The sequence below is a fragment of the Equus asinus genome, chromosome 1, assembly GCF_041296235.1.
Source record: "Equus asinus isolate D_3611 breed Donkey chromosome 1, EquAss-T2T_v2, whole genome shotgun sequence".
NCBI lineage: Eukaryota > Metazoa > Chordata > Mammalia > Perissodactyla > Equidae > Equus > Equus asinus.
This window is the reverse complement of record NC_091790.1, coordinates 164209524-164225790: the sequence shown is the minus strand read 5'-3', so window position 1 is coordinate 164225790 and position 16267 is coordinate 164209524. Positions and strand designations below refer to the sequence as shown.

Genomic DNA, 16267 nt, shown 5'->3' with positions numbered 1-16267 from the left:
GGACAGGTTTGTGTGTCAACACTGCTCTAAAGGACAAAGCTGGAGGCATTAGCACCAAGGTGAATGGTCAGCAAACCACCTTCTCTAGTGGTTCTTAGCCACCCGTGGACCATCAGCATTTTCTCAGGCACCCAAACTTTCTTTCCTATATTTTTTTGGACCGTCAGATCCATGATGTGGGGGAGGAGGAGAAGAAAGGGGGAGGAAGAGAACCATTGTTAAGGGTATAATATTAGCGATAACAATCCCACCTTCCCTCAAAGATGACTCCTTACAGAATAGCACTTGGTCAAGCCAGCTCACCTCCTTGCAGGAACTTCATGGGGTAGACGATGGCGTGGTATCTGTCTATGCTGAGAGACACCAGGACATAGGTAGAGGCGTAGAGCAGCACAACCTGAAGGCAGAAATGAGAGGAGGTGGATGACTTCATAGAAGTGAGGAATGTACATCAAGAAAGAAGAACATTTTGTGCTATTTGGAAACCTGAGCACTGAACCAATGGAGGGGTGAGGTCTGGGTTAGGGAGAGGAATGACTGCCTGCCCACGTCAGGAAGCGGATTGTGGTTCTTGGCACTGGAATTTGCGTTACCAGCCGTGGCAGGTGAGAAGGTTTCCAGCTTTCACTTGCTCACTCATTCATTTGGCTTCTTGGAGACTCCGTATTTCAGGATCAGTCCCTCTTGACATTTGCATGGTACATTTGTTTGTAATTGACTTTTAAAGCTAAATTAATTTTCTCTGCCACAATTGACATTCCAGAATAATTAGAAACAAAAGTTCATTTGCCTTTTATCAGTGTGAGTTGTTGACAGATAGAAAGGATCTGGCTTCAGGGAGACTACGTGGTGTGTTGAAGCATTTGTCATCGTCTGTGCTGACACCCTCAGAGCTCTCCCTCCTCCAGCACTTCTCTAGCAGAGCTGGTCACTAGTCAGTCCTTGGGTCTCCTCTTCCTCCTTCCCATCTTCTTTTATTAACCTGACTCGTGCCCTTAAATTATCTTGTGTTAATTACAGTGTAATTTGCATACTTTGCAGAGAAAAAAATTGGAATATAATAGGTTAGTATATTGCATATGAAGAGCATACTCAAAAATGTAGTTAAATGAAATATCTCTGAAAGGATAGTCAAGGTGGAAAATGTGACTTTGAGCCTCATTTCTACCAAGATTCCAGCCATATCCTGCTTTGTAACCTTTGGGTCAAATCCAGAGCCAGTAGAAAAGTAACTTGAAGACTGAAGTCTTGGGGTGAGTATCTGAATTTCTTCTAAAGCAAAATAGAAAAAACATCACTTTGATAACAACTTTGTCCTGAATTTGTGCCTTTTTTTTCTTTCCCTGGCCTAGGCAAATAGCAATCGACTACATTATTGTTCTTTATTATTTTTACTTCTCTAACACTACTACAAATGCACCTCAGCGCTAATGTTGTGGAAGGTGTCACAGGGAGGGGATTCTGAGGACTGATGAGAGACTGAAGGCTGCCCTAAAGGATATAAGAAGAAATTCTCCTCTTGCTAAAAAGGTGATATATGACAGAGTGAAAAATGATGGCCAAATTAACCCCCCAAAAAAATCAGATAACTGCCTAGACAAAACTGGGATTTGCATGTGTGATCCATGAACTCAGAATTGGTAAGGCTGGCCACACCCAGTTGAAGAGGTGGCATCAGAGAAGGATGGGAAAGAGAGCTTCCTAGGGCAGAACCCTGTAGAGTGGGATGTCGCGGGGAGAAGGCCTTAAGAATCTCAACCACCTGTGGCTGTGTTGAGAGAAGTGGCCGACACAAGTTCAGACTTTGGAGCAGGAGGAAAGGCACAATAAAGAGTGCCTGGAGGAGCAGGTGACAGTAATAAAAAGAGATCTACTTTAAGACATGGTCAACAAGAGCATCTAATTTCAAGGGTCTTCAAATATCTAGGCAGGGTAAAAAATATATACCTTAAAGGTTACCTAAAACAAATGCACCCCAAATTGTCACACCTCTCGTCCACAAAAACAAATGTCAGAAAACAGTATCAAAACATGTTCAGAGGTTTGAAAAGAAAATTATGATCCAAGAAGTTTGTAAATATCATTTCTGTGCCAAGGCACAGAATAATTTTCTTAGATACACAAAAAGGAAGAAAATATCACATACCCTTCCTGAAAAAATCTTCCTTGAGGAAATATTTCTGTGGATTCAGAATTGTTTCAGAATTAAGAACTCAAGCAGAGGGAAGGGGATAGAATGGTAACAGCTATGGTAACCAATGAGTCAGAAAAACACAAAATGTTTACAAAATTACTTTGAATATAGTTAGGAAACATTTCAGGAGAAAAATCTGGGGAGTTGAGTGAGGGGAGAGAGAAATCATGTTAAATTTCCATTTAGACATCTCTTTTGTTTTTTATTTTAATAGAGACATTAAATTTAAAAATTAAAGGTCAGCTATGATAGAATGAAATAAAAATAGAGATAAAAGAAGGTATTGGTTTCCCATGGCTACTGTAACAAATTACCACAAACTTTGTGGTTTAAAACAACATAAACTTATTCTCTCACAGTCCTGGAGAGACCAGAAGTCTGAAAGCATTGTAACGAGTCCAAATTAAGGTGTTGGCTGGGCCACTTCCCTCCACAGCCTCTAAAGGAGACTCCATCCCTTGTCTTTTCCAGCGTCAGGTGGCTGCCCACGTTCCTTGACTTGTGGCCACATCAACCCCATCTCTGAGTTTGTGGTTACACTGCCTTCTCTTCTTCTGGGTGTCAAATCTCCCTCTGCCTCTCTCTTACAAGGAGATGTATGATTGCATTTGGACCCACCAGAACAATCTTCCCATTTCAAAATCCTTAACTTAATCACGTCTACAAAATCCTTTTTTGCCATGTAAGGTAACATACCTAGGTTTCAGGGGTTAGGATTCAGATATCTTTAGGGGGCCATTTTTCAGCCTACTATAATTCGTAAGCAAATAAAAAAGGAAGAACAGATAGGAAAACAATTCAACACAGAAAGATTAAAATGAGGTGACTGAAATGACACCAAACACTATTTGTCACAATAAATGTAAATGGCTTAAGCTCCCTCACTAAACCAAAAACTGTTTACAAAACCTTTCCCCAAATCCCACTGTGTACTGTTTAGAAAAGAAACCTCTAAAACCAAATGATTATTAAAGTTTAAAAATAGAGTGATGATCAAAGGCGTATCAAGCAACTAAAAACTAAAAGGCAACGTTCATTACAATAGTACTATTAGACAAATTAAATTAAAAACAAATAGCACTAGTTGGGATAAAGCAATTATTTATATTGATAAAAGATACAATGTAAGTGGCAGTAGAATATTCATAAACTTACAAGTAACAAGTAACAGAACACTAAATATATATAACTAAAATGTTCAAAGTTTTACAGATGAAAAAACACAATAATGCCTAGATAGAAAAAATTAAACAAACTTTAGGAATAACACACATTATTGAAAAATCTAAATGAAATTTCAAAAATTGGTCACATATTAAACTACCAAGAAAAAAAATAACCCTCAATAGATTCCAAAAAGTGGAACTTATGCAATTCACATATTTAAAACAAGCAATAAAAGCTGAAATTAGTATCATGTTTTTTTTTAAATACCACTTGGAAATTTAAACACCCTTATAATTAGCTTGAGTCAAGAAGGAAATCAAAGTACAATTATAGTCAATTCATAAATGTCAACAATGAAAATTCTACACATCAACAACATATGGGATGCCTTTTGGAGAACAGACGGCAGCTTAAGGACATATGTCTGAATTCTCACTACCCCACTCCTCAATTCTGACAAAAATGACCCAGGAACTATGAAACCAAAGAAAATCTTGCAGAGAAGTGAAACTTAAACACAGGAAGCTTAGAGAATTTTCACTTAGAAAAATGCCAGATTGGATTCATATTCATTTAAAGGAGGATTCTTGGACTGACTTTAAAAAAATTAATAAAATTTATTTTTAGAAAAATTTTAGATTTATAGAAAAAATTGAACAGATAGTACAGAGTTCCCATATTACTGCCCCCACACATACACACATACACATTTTCCCTTATTATTGACATCTTACATCAGTGCGGTTCCTTTGTTAAAACTGATGAATCAATATTGATACATTTATTAACTAAAGTCCATGGTTTGTACCGTTTCACTCTTTGTGTGGTACACTTCTATGGATTTTGATAATTGCATAATGTCATGTAGCCACCATTACAATATCATACAGAAAAGTTTCACTGCCCTAAAAATCTCCTGTCCTTTACCTATTCAAATCTCTCTCAATTCCTAGCAACCACTGATTTTTACTGTTTCCACAGTTTTACCTTTTCCAGAATGTCACATAGTTGGAATCGCACAGTATGCAGTCTTTCAGACTGGCTTCTTCACACTTAGCATGTGCATTTAAGATTCCTCCATGACTTTTCATGGCTTGATAGCTCATTTTGTTTTATTGCTGAACAATATTCCATTATTGAATGTAACAGTTTATTTATTCTATGTATCTTTTTGTGGCTTGCTAGCTCATTTTTTTTTAATTGCTGAATAATATTTCATTGTATGGATATACCATAGTTTATCTTCCCATTTAGCTTTTGAGGAACATCTTGCTTCTAGTTTTTGGCAGTTATAAATAAAACTGCTATAAACATTCTTGCGCAAGCTTTTGTGGGAACATAAGTTGTCAACTCAATTGGGTAAATGCCTAGGCGCTCAACTGTATGTTCAGTTTTATAAGAAACTGTCAAACTTTCTTCCAAAGTGGCTGTACCATTTTGCATTCTCACAAGGAAAGAATGAGAGTCTCTATTGCTACACATCCTTAGTAACTGAGGATGAAATACTAATTTTGCACTGTCGGTTTTTTGAACTTTAGCTACTCTTTCTTTTTTAAGATGTTTTTACTTTTTTCCTTTTTCTCCCCAAAGCCCCCCAGTACATAGTTGTATATTCTTAGTTGTGGGTCCTTCTAGTTGTGGCATGTGGGACGCCGCCTCAGCATGGCTTGATGAGCAGTGCCATGTCCGTGCCCAGGATTCAAACTGACGAAACACTGGGCAGCCTGCAGCGGAGCGTGCAAACTTCACCACTCGGCCATGGGGCCAGCCTCTGAACTTTAGCCATTCTAATAGGTGTGTAGTGGTGTCTCACTGTTGTTTTAATTTGCAATTCCCTAATGCCATATAACATTAGTTGAGCTTCTTTCCATATGTTTGTTTGCCATCTGTGTATTTTCTTTGGTGAAGTGTCCACTCAGATTTTTTTTGCCCATTTTTAAGTGGGCTGTTTTCTTGTTGCTGAGTTTAAACCATTCTTTGTATATTTTGGATACAAAACCTTTATCAAATATGTATTACTCAAACATTTTTCCCATTCTGTGCCTTGTCTTTTCCTTCTCTTAATAGTATCTTTCACAGAGAAGATGTTTTTAATTTTCATAAAGTCCACCTTTTAAATTTTTTCTTTCACGGATTGTGCTTTTGGTGTTGTATCAAAACAGTCACTGAGGAATCCGAAGTTCCTTAGATTTTATCCTATGTCATCTTCTAGTAGTTTAATAGTATTGCACAGTTCATTCAGTCTATGATCCATATTGAGTTAGTTTTTGTGGAAGGTGTTAGGTCTGTGGTTAGAATTGCTATTTTTTTGGCATGTGAATGTCCAATGACTCCAGTAGTCTATGCCATTTCTGGAATAGACTATCTTTTCTCCATTGCATTGCCTTTGCTCCTTTGTCAAAGATCGGTTGACTGTATTGGTGTGCATGTGTTTCTGGGCTCTCTGTTCTCTTCCATTGATCAATGTGTCGATTCTTTTGCTAATATTATGCTGTCTTGATTCTTGTAGCTTTATAGTAAGTCTTGAATCAGATAGCGTCAGTCCTTTAAACTTCTTCTTTGGTATTGTGTTGGCTATTCTGTGTCTTTTGCCTGTCCATATATACTTTAGAGATGGTCTACTCCATAAAGTAACTTAGTGGGATTTTGATTGGGATTTCGTTGAATTTATAAATCACCTTGGGCAGAATGGACATCTTAACAATAGCGAGTCTTCCTGTCTATGAACCTGGAATATCTGTCCGTTTATTTAAATATTCTTTGATTTCTTTCATCAGAGCGTTGTAGTTTTCTTTGTATTGATCTTGTACATATTTTGTTAGATTTATACCTAAGTATTTCATTTTTTTAATGCTAAGGTGAATGGTATTGTGTTTTTAATTTTAAATTCAAATTGTTTATTGCCGGAATATTAAAAAAGCAATTGACTATGGTATACGAATCTTCATTTACTCCTTCTCTGATGTTCTTCCTTTCTTTAAATAGACATGAGCTTATGACTTAACAGTGTGGAAGAAGAGAATCTCAGAGGACCCCAAAGCAAGAGAAGGTTCTGCTTTAATTTTTTAAAAAATTCTACTTGCTTTAGGTTTCCATGGATCTTCTTTCTCTAGTTTCCTAAGGTGGAAGATTAGACTATTGATTTTAGATCTTTTTTCTTTTCTAATACAAGGATTCAATGTTATAAATTTCTCTCAACACTGCTCTTACTGCATCCTACAAATTATGTTTTCATTATTTCTTTGACTCATATGTTACTTAAAAATGTGTTATTTAATCTCTAAATATTTTGAGATTTTCGAGCTATCCTTCTGTTACAGATATTTAGTTTAATTTCATTGTGGTCTGACAGCCACAGACTCAAATAGAAATTTGTGTGATTTCTATTCCTTTACACTGTTAAGGTGTGCTTTTGGCCCAGTATGTAATTTCTCCTGGTGAATGTTTCATGTGAGTTTGATAAGAATATTTATTCTGCTTTGTTGGATAAAGTATTGTGTAAATTAGATCAATTTGGTTAGCAGTTCAGTTTACTTCAGCGGATAGCTGTTTAGTTCAACTGTGTTCCCCCTGCTAACATTACTGTCGTTCAATTCCCTGATCCGTACTCTATAATCATCCAATACTTTGTTGCTATTGTTACATTTAACAGTTATCTACAGATCACTTAAGAATAAGAAAAATACAAGATTTTGTTTTACCTTTGCTTATTTTTCTCTGATGCTCTTCCCTTCTTTACATGGATATCAGTTTAAGACTTGTGTAATTTTGTACTCCACTCTCTACATGCTTGCATGGTTTCTGATAGGAAGTCAGAGGTAATTATTATTTTTTTTATAGGTGAGGTTTTTTCCCCTCCTCTAACTTCTCTCACAATTTTCTGTTTGTCTTTGGTTTTCTGTTTGAATATGATGTGTCTAGGGGTAGATTTTTCTGATATTTATCTTGCTTTGGAGCTCTCTGAGATTCCTGGATCTGTTGCTTGGTGTCTATCATTAATTTTGGAAAATTTTCATCCATTATTGCTTCAAATACTTTTTCTGCTTCTTTCTTTCATCTCCTTCTGGTGTTTCCACTACATATTTATTATGTGTTTTGTAATTTTCCCGCAGTTCTTGGATATTTCATTCCATTTTTTAATAGGCATTACTTTTTAGAGCAATTTTAAGTTTAAAGGAAAACTGAGTGAAAGGTTCAGAGATTTCCTGCAAGCCCACAATCCTTACATATACATAGTCTCTCTTATTACCCAAATCCCACACAAGTGTGATACATTTGTTACAATCACTAAACCTTCATTGACACATCATTATCACTCAAAGTCTACACTTTGCATTAGGGTTCACTCATGATGTTGTACAGTCTATGGGTTTTGACAAATGTATAATTGCATGTATCCATCATTAGAGTATCACACCGAGCAGTATCACTCTCCTAAAAATCCTCTGTCTCCCTTAACCCCTGGCAACCACTGATCCTTTTACAGTCTCCTTATTTTGCCTTTTCCAGAATTCCATATAGTTGGAATCATACAGTATCTAGCTTTTTCAGACTGGTTTCTTTCATTTAATAATATGCATTAAGATTCCTCCATGTCTTTTCATGGCTTGCTGACTCATTTCTTTTTAGTGCTGAATAATATTCCATCATCTGGATGGACTACAGTTTATTTATCTATTCACCTACAGAAGGACATCTTGGTTGCTTCCAAGTTTTGGCAAGTATGCATAAAACTGTTATAAACATTTGTGTACAGGCTTTTGTGTGGACATAAGTTTTCAACTAATTTGGGTAAATACCAAGAAGCACAATTGCTGGACCATATGTTCAGTTTTGTACAAAATTGCCAAAGTGTGTTCCAAAGCAGCTGTACTAGTCTACATTCCTGCCAGCAATAAATGAGAGTTCCTGTTGCTCCACGTCCTCAGCAACATTTGGTGTTGTTAGGGCTCTGGATTTTGTCCATTCTAATAGTTGTGTATTGGTATATCGTTGTTTCAATTTGCAATTGCCTAATGATATGTGATGTTGAACATCTTTTCATATGCTTTTAGCCATATACATCTTCTCTGGTGAAGCACCTGTTCAGGCCTTTGGCACTTTTTTCCATCAGTTTGCTTGTTATCTTGTTGAGTTTTAAGAGTTTTTTGTATATTTTTGATAACAGTCCTTTATCAGATATGTCTTTTGCAAATATTTTATCCCAGTCTGTGGCTGGTCTTTTCATTCTCTTGACAGTGTATTTTGCTGAGCTGAAGGTTTTAATTTCAGTGAAGTATGGCTTATTAATTCTTTCTTTCATGGATTATGCCTTTGGTGTTGTATCTAAAAAGTCATTGCCATACCCAAGGTCATCCAGATTTTCTCTCATTTAACTTACAGGAATTTTATAGTTTTGCATTTTATACTTAAGTCTGTGATCCATTTTTGAGTTAATTTTTTAATGGATATAAGGTCTGTGTCTGAATTCCTTTTTTTTTTTTTTTGCAGGTGGATGTACAGCTGTTCTGGTACTATTTGCTGAAAAGTCTATATTTGCTCCACTGTATTCTCTTTATTCTTTTGTCCAAGATCAGTTGGCTATATTTATGTATGTTTGTTTTGGGGCTGGCTATTCTTTGATCTTGCTATTCATCGGTCTATTCATCTATTCTTTGGCCTGTACAACTCTGTCTTGATTACTACAGCTTTATAGTAAGTCTTGAAGTCAGGTAGTGTCAGTCCTCTAACTTTGTTCTTCTCCTTCAATGTTTTGTTGGATATTCTGTGTCTTTTGCCTTTCCATATAAATTTTAAAACTAGTTTGTCAATTATTCACAAAATAACTTGCTGGGATTTGATTGAGATTGTGTTGAATCTATAGATCAAGTTGAGAAGAACTGACATTTTGACAATATTGAGTCTTCCTATGCTTCATCATGGAATAGTCTCCATTTGTTTAGTTCTCTTGGATTTCTTTGATCAGAATTTTGTAATTTTTCTCATAGAGACCTTATACATATTTTATAAGATTTATACATCAGTATTTAATTTTATGGGAGGGGCTAATGTAAATGGTATTATATTTTTAATTTCAAATTCCACATGTTCGTTGTTAGTATATAGGAAAGTGATTGACTTTTGTATAATAACTTTATATCCTGCAACCTTGCTATAATCACTTAGTAGTTCCAGAAATTTATTTTTGTCAGATTCTTTTGGACTTTCTACATAAACTATCATATATTCTGTGAACAAAGACACTTTTATTTATTCTTTCCCAATCCATGTAACTTTTCTTTTCTTTTCTTGTCTCATTGCATTAGCTAGGACTTCCGGTACAATGTTGAAAAGTAGTGGTGAGAAGGCACATTCCTGCCTTGTTCCTGATCTCACTGGGAAAGCTTCTATGTTCTCAACATTAAATAAGTTGTTAGCTGTATGTGGTTTGTAGATGATCTTCATTGAAGGTGAAGTTGAAGAAGTTTCCATCTATTCTTAGTTTGCTAAGAGTTTTTAAAAAATCATGAATGGATGTTGTCTAGCATCCTTTTATTTCAGCTTGAAGGACTCCCCTTAAAATTTCTTATGGCGAGATGTGCCAGTAACAAATTCTCTCAGTTTTTTTTAATCTGGCAATGTCTTAAGTTCTTCTTTCATTTTGAAGAAGTTTTACTGGACATAGAATTCTCATGTTTTTCTTTTTCTTTCACCACTTTAAATACGTTATCTAATTCTCTATGGGCTTCTGTGCTTTCTCATGAGAAACTAGCCGATGTTGTTGAGGAAAGCTTGTACATGATGAGTTGCTTTCCTCCTGCGTCTTTCAAGATTCTTTCCTTGTCTTTGTCTTCAGAGTTTGATTGTGATGTATTTATGTGTGGATTTCTTTAAGTTTACCCTATTTGGAATTTACTGAACTTCTCGGGTGTGTAGATTAATGTTATTGATTGAATTTGGTAAGTTTTCAGCCATCATTTCTTCAAGTATTATCTCTGCCCCCTTCTCTCTTTCTTCTCTTCCTGGACTCCCAATATGACTGTGCTGGTATACTTGATGGTGCCTTATAGGTCTCTGAGGCTGTGTTAATTTTTCTTCATATTTTTTCTTTCTATTCCTCTGGTCGGATAATTTAAATCAGCTCATTTTTAAGTTTGCTCATTGTCTTTTCCACCTGCTTAAACTTTCTGTTGATCCCCTCTAGTGAAATTTTCATTTCACTTACTGTACTTTTCAACTCTAGAATTTCTATTTGGTTTTGTTTTATGCTTTCTACATCTTCTTGTTATTCTCTATTTGCTGAGACATTGTTTTCATATTTTCCCTTAGTTCTTTACACATGGTTCCTTTAGCTTTTTGAACATATTTAAAATATCAGATTTAGAGTCTTTGTCAAGTAAATCTAATGTCTGGGCTTCCTCAGGAACAGTTTCTTTTGATTTTCTTTCCCATGTGATTGGGCCACACTTTTTTGTTTCTTTATGTGTCCTCTATTTTTATCGTTGTTGTTGAAAACTGATGACTCTGGAAATTGAATTTGTATTCCTCTCTAGGATTTGTGCTTGTTGCTGATTTTTATAGTTGTTGTTTGCTTAGTGACTTTTCTGAAAAAATTCTGTAAAGTGTGCATTATTTGTTCTGTGCGGTCGCTAAACTCCTCAGCTTAGTGGTTAGCTAATAATGGAAAAGAGATTTTCTTAAATGCCTGGAACCAATATGTTTCCCAGTCATTGCAGAGAGGGTCAGTGTGAATTTTGGGGCATAGTTTTGACATTCAGCCAGGCAGCTGAAAACTCGGTCTTTACCTTCACTTCGTTCTTGCACAAAGCCTCAAGTCAGTCAAAGTTGACAGTTTAGGGCCTTTTCTGTTTTTTTTTGTTGAGCAGAGGTACAGTCCTCAGTATGGACTTGGTCTTCCAGATTCTCAGGACTACATCAGAGATTTTCAAAGTCCCTATGAATAGCTCATTTCCAAGCTTATATTTTTAAGCTTAGTTTTAAATCTATCTACTGTTTTCTTAAATTGTTATCCAATACCTCAAGCATGTGTGAAGTTTATCAGTTGTCTGTAATTGTTTTTGACAAATGCCAGTAGGGAAAAGGCTTTTCACAGTGGGCAAGTCCTGAATCAGCAAAATATAGACAGTCTTGCAAGTGGGGTCTTACAGAGAATTACCAGACAAGTCAAATGATGACAATTTCCCAAGAATGAAGCTTTTAAAGAGTTCAAGTCCTCTTCTTCTTTCTCTAATGGCTGCCAGACTATTTGTTTTCACTGTGAATGTGAGCTGTTAATTTTTTTTTCTTTTTCTTCTTCTCCCCAAAGCCCCCCGGTACATACTTGTATATTTTCAGCTGTGGGTCCTGCTAGTTGTGGCATGTGGGATGCCACCTCAGCATGGCCTGATGAACAGTGCCATGTCCACGCTCAGGATCTGAACCAGTGAAACCTTGGCCCACTGAAGTGGAGGACGTGAACTTAAGCACTCAGCCACGGGTCTGGCCCCCAAGATGTTAATTTTTAAGGCTACTGCAAAGCTGAAAACTGGAGAATTAGACTAGTGGAAGCTAAAAGACTCCAAATACCATTTTTCTTACTGAAATTCAGATATTTTATTGAAAAAAATGCTCCCCTGATTGTTGCAAAATTTTGGTGAATTTCTAGAGTGGTTAAAAATTTGATTCTGACAATTTTTGCTTTCTTGTTGCCTTTATGAAGGATAAAATTATAAGAGTTTCTTATTCTGCCATTTTTGCTATGTCACCAAGATATATTTTAATATAGTATTATCTTGATATTCATTGTAAATACTATTGGAAGAAATATTACTGATATGAATAATTCTGGATCAAGAAGACCTTTTAAAGTTAACAATTAGAAAAAAAAACAGATTATAACATATTCTCGATAAACATCAGTGTGGCAGTCAGCCTTTGAGATATCCCCAGCGGTCCTTGTCTCCTGGTTTTACTCTCTTTTGTGGTTCCCTTCTCCCTATACTGAGACAGCACTGATTTGTGTGACCAATAGAATAATGTGTAGGTGATGGTGTCTGACTTCTCAGGCTAGTTCATAAAATATGTTCCTACTTCCACCTTGGTCTCTTGGATAGCTTGTTCTTGGGAAATCTGGTTGCTATGTTGTGAGGAGCTGTGGAAAAGTCCCTGTGAGGAAGAATGAGTGCTCTGCCAAAAGCCAGCACTAATTTGCCAGCTATGTGAGTGAACCACCTTGAAAGTGATTGTCCAGCCCTGGTCAGAATTTCTAATGACTGTAGTCCTAGGCAACTCCTAACTAAGCTTATAATAAGCCTTTAGCTAGATCTGCCAGACCCAACTGTTGCCAAATGCTTGGCTAATAGAAACTGTGAGATAATAAAAGTTTATTGTTTCAAGCCACTAGATTTTGGTATGATTTGTTTCTCAGCAATTGATACAATAAGCAATTGAAAACATTTATCTACAAAGAAGCAAAAATCCTCAGGAAGAAATTAAAATATGTTTTCAAAAATTACCCCTGAGAAAATAGCACCCCCGAGAGTAATAGGGGCTCTTTTACGTCTACCAAACTTTCAAGGTTATGTTCAGAGCGCAAAAGAAGATTGCAGTTGTAACAACTCTCTGCTCATTTTCTGAAGATTAACTCCATTATCAAGATCTGAAAATGATCGAACAAATGAAAATCATAATCTCGCTTATGAATATGGATGCAAAGATTCTAAAAAATCCTACAAAGAAATGGAATATAGCAGGATAAAGTTTTCCAGAAATGCATTATGTGTCCATAAAGCTACAATAATTTAGACCTAATGTACTGGCATCAAAATAGAAATATATTAATGGAAAATAATTTTAAGAACTCAGAAACAGAACACATTACTCCTAATAGCAGTTATGAAATAGTCTATTCTTTCCATACTTAGTTGAAATGTTTTAATCTATATTATATATGTATATACTATATTAATCATATAATATATGCATATGTTGTATGTGTAATACTTTACACTATATATATATATATCTTATATTGAAGCATATTCTTATATTGAAGCAAAGCATAACTATGTTTAATCCAAAAATAAATCTTAGCAATAACTCAGAAAATAACAAGTATCCTAGCTGTAAAATAATTGAAAACAGATAACAGGCAATTTAGAGGAGAAGAAATTCAAATGCCAATAGATATTTTTAAAGACCCAATTTAGGTGGTAATACATGAAATGCAAGTTTAAACAACCAGAGACAATACTTATTTTTAACAAACTGCCAAAGTTTTTCAAAAAGAATAGTAGCCAGTGTTGGGTTAGTTTGAGGGGGAAAAAGGCAAAAAAAAAAAAAAACCAATTTGACATGTTTTCTGGACATTATTTAGGCACTGCTATGTATGGTCTAAATGTTTGTTTCCCCCATATTTATAAGTTGGAATCTTAATACCCAGCATGATGATGAGTGGGGTCTTTGGTAGATGGTTATGTCATGAGAGTGGAGTCCTCGTGAATGGGATTAGTGCCCATATAAAAGAGCAAAGGAGGCCTGACAGAGCTCCCTAGACCATTCTGTCATCTGAGGATGCAAAGAGAAGTCTGAGACCCAGAAGAGGGCCTTCCTCTGACCACGCTGGCATCCTGATCTTGGACTACCAGCCTCCAGAGCTGTGAGAAATAAGTGTTTGCTGTTTATAAGCCACTTACTCTCTGGTATTTTCTTTCTCTGCTTTATATCTTCATTCTCTCAAGCAGGAAGAAAAGAAATGAGTTACAAGGGAATTTGTGTTTATCAGTCTCTGGTAACCACTGTCCGTGGGGGCTGCTGCTCCAGCCTTTCCAGACTGTTCATCAAGAGGGAAGGTGGGGCCAGCCTGGAGTCGGAGCGGTTAAGTTTTACTCTCCTCTTCAGCGGTCTGGGGCTTGTGCGTTCGGATCCTGGACGCAGACGTAGCACTGCTTATCAAGCCACGCTGGGGTGGCATCCCACAAAAATGAAGAAGATGGGTGCAGATGTTAGCTCAGGGCCAATCTTCCTTAGCAATAAGAGGGTTGGTGGTGGATGTTAGATCAAGGCTAATCTTCCTAAAAAAAAATACAGGGTATCCAGGGAGCGAGGCCTCTGCCTGCAGTGGCCTGGGGCAGGGTAGGAGGCACAAGGAGAATAGCAGGAAAGCTCATTTAAATTCTGAAGATCTGAGTAAACATTTGTTAGTTGGCAATAAACGGGCTCTAGTGGGGACCTTCTTATCTTCGTGTTTATCTGTCCTTTTCTCATGCACAGTCACTTACAGTGGCATTTGTAGATATGAACAAAGTATTGACCAAAAATGAGTAAGAAGAAGTGGTTCAGACTCAGCTGAATAGGGCAAGCCTAGGGTACGGGAATCCGGCTATCCTATTGACTAAGCTCTTTTCTAGCAGTTCTCTATCCAGACTAATCCTTGCACAGCTTCACGTTCATTCCTAATAAGACTGTTTCCACCTCCACCCACTTCTTCCCATTCAGGGAGCTCTGAACACAAAGGTACCCTGGGGTTGCCCTGTGAGGCTGCTCATCCTCCCCAGGACGAGACACTGCTCTTTCGGACATCCTGCTTCTGCAGGATATTAAGCACCATCCACCCACTGGGCAGAGACAGTAATCCAACAGCATCATGTTTGAGAGCTGTGCTTTTCAGCAGGCTCTGGAGCATTTTTTGAAGCCAGCTTGAGAGCCCTTTTAAAATGGGCTTAGGATAGCATCTCCCTGTGTAAAAGTGTCTTTCACACGACTTCATCTAATTTTTCCTTTGCCTAGTAATAGGAAAATTTCTCTCAATTCTTTTCTTTCTCTTCCCTACCTACTTCCTGGCCCCCACTACAACTTAAAGCCCAGGAGCTCTCAAAATTTCCTGTGTGAAGAGTCAACATGCAGAATCAGCAAGCAAAACGTCTTGATTCTCAGGACCTATCTCAGGAGATCTGAAGTAAGTCCAGGAATTAGCATTTTTTAATAAGAATTCAGAGAATTGTCATGTGGGAGTCCTCAGCTCATAGTCTGAGAGCACTATTTTAGCCTTTGCTGCTCAAATTTGATGAGTTATCAGTGATTGTATAATATTCTGTGATATTTTTGTTATAGCAGCCTGAATGGATTAAGGCAGCCACAATATGTCAAATGTCTTAATGTTAACCCAGAAATTTTACTTAATCCTTCAATATGAACATTTATGTTATTATTGCTTATTTGTGTTTTCTTTATATATGTATTACTTTTAGCAAAAGACATTAAAAAATCTTACAAATTTTGTTTGTCCTTTCTACTAGGATGAAGTGAGCAGTTTGCTGCATAGACGTTATATCATTTTTCTTAGGAAGAATCCATGAGTTAATTTTGGTGTCAGTTTGTCTCATCACCTTTGGAAGGTGCTACATACCTGCAAATAGCGGACCACTCGGCAAACCAGATCAGGGGCCATGAAGTCTCCAGTGAATCGCCAGATGATATCGGTCAAGATGTTGACCAGTCCTGTGAAAGAGTCTAACAAAAACACGCAAGTGGTTAATTTCAGTCTTTTCCAGATTTGCAGCTTTGCCATAGCAGAAATGAATTTCTGGGGAAATGTTTTTTCAGATTTATCAGCTGGCCATTGAGGAAAAGTAAGGCAAGGCAGGACTTGTTTGACTTTTATGACTGGAGCCTCATTACCACTCAGATGTAGCCACCTAGGAAGGATTTTGCTAACGACTAAAGGAAAATCAAGTCACAGAAGAGGAGTTTTAAGGGGATTTAGACCTGTACTAAAACAAGGACTGTGTGAATTTCAATAAAGGACAAAATAGAGAAAAAGAAAATATTTGTCTTTGAGAATAATTCCTCAAATTCCACTTTCTGCACGCATTGTTTTACAACTTGAATCTCTAGTTACCTCTCTACCACCGAATTCCAATCCTCCCG

The 16267-nt window shown here is 36.7% G+C and overlaps 1 protein-coding gene across 1 annotated transcript in view; it reads right to left on the bottom strand.

The window, feature by feature from the left end:
- NPSR1 (neuropeptide S receptor 1) overlaps window positions 1-16267 on the bottom strand; it is a 150216-nt gene that overhangs the window by 35299 nt on the left and 98650 nt on the right. The window contains exons 3-4 of the mRNA XM_014838764.3: window positions 15747-15850; window positions 304-397 (exon numbers count right to left, since the gene is read on the bottom strand). Of these exons, the coding sequence (XP_014694250.2) occupies window positions 304-397; window positions 15747-15850 (198 nt within the window). The remainder of the gene's footprint in view (window positions 1-303; window positions 398-15746; window positions 15851-16267) is intronic.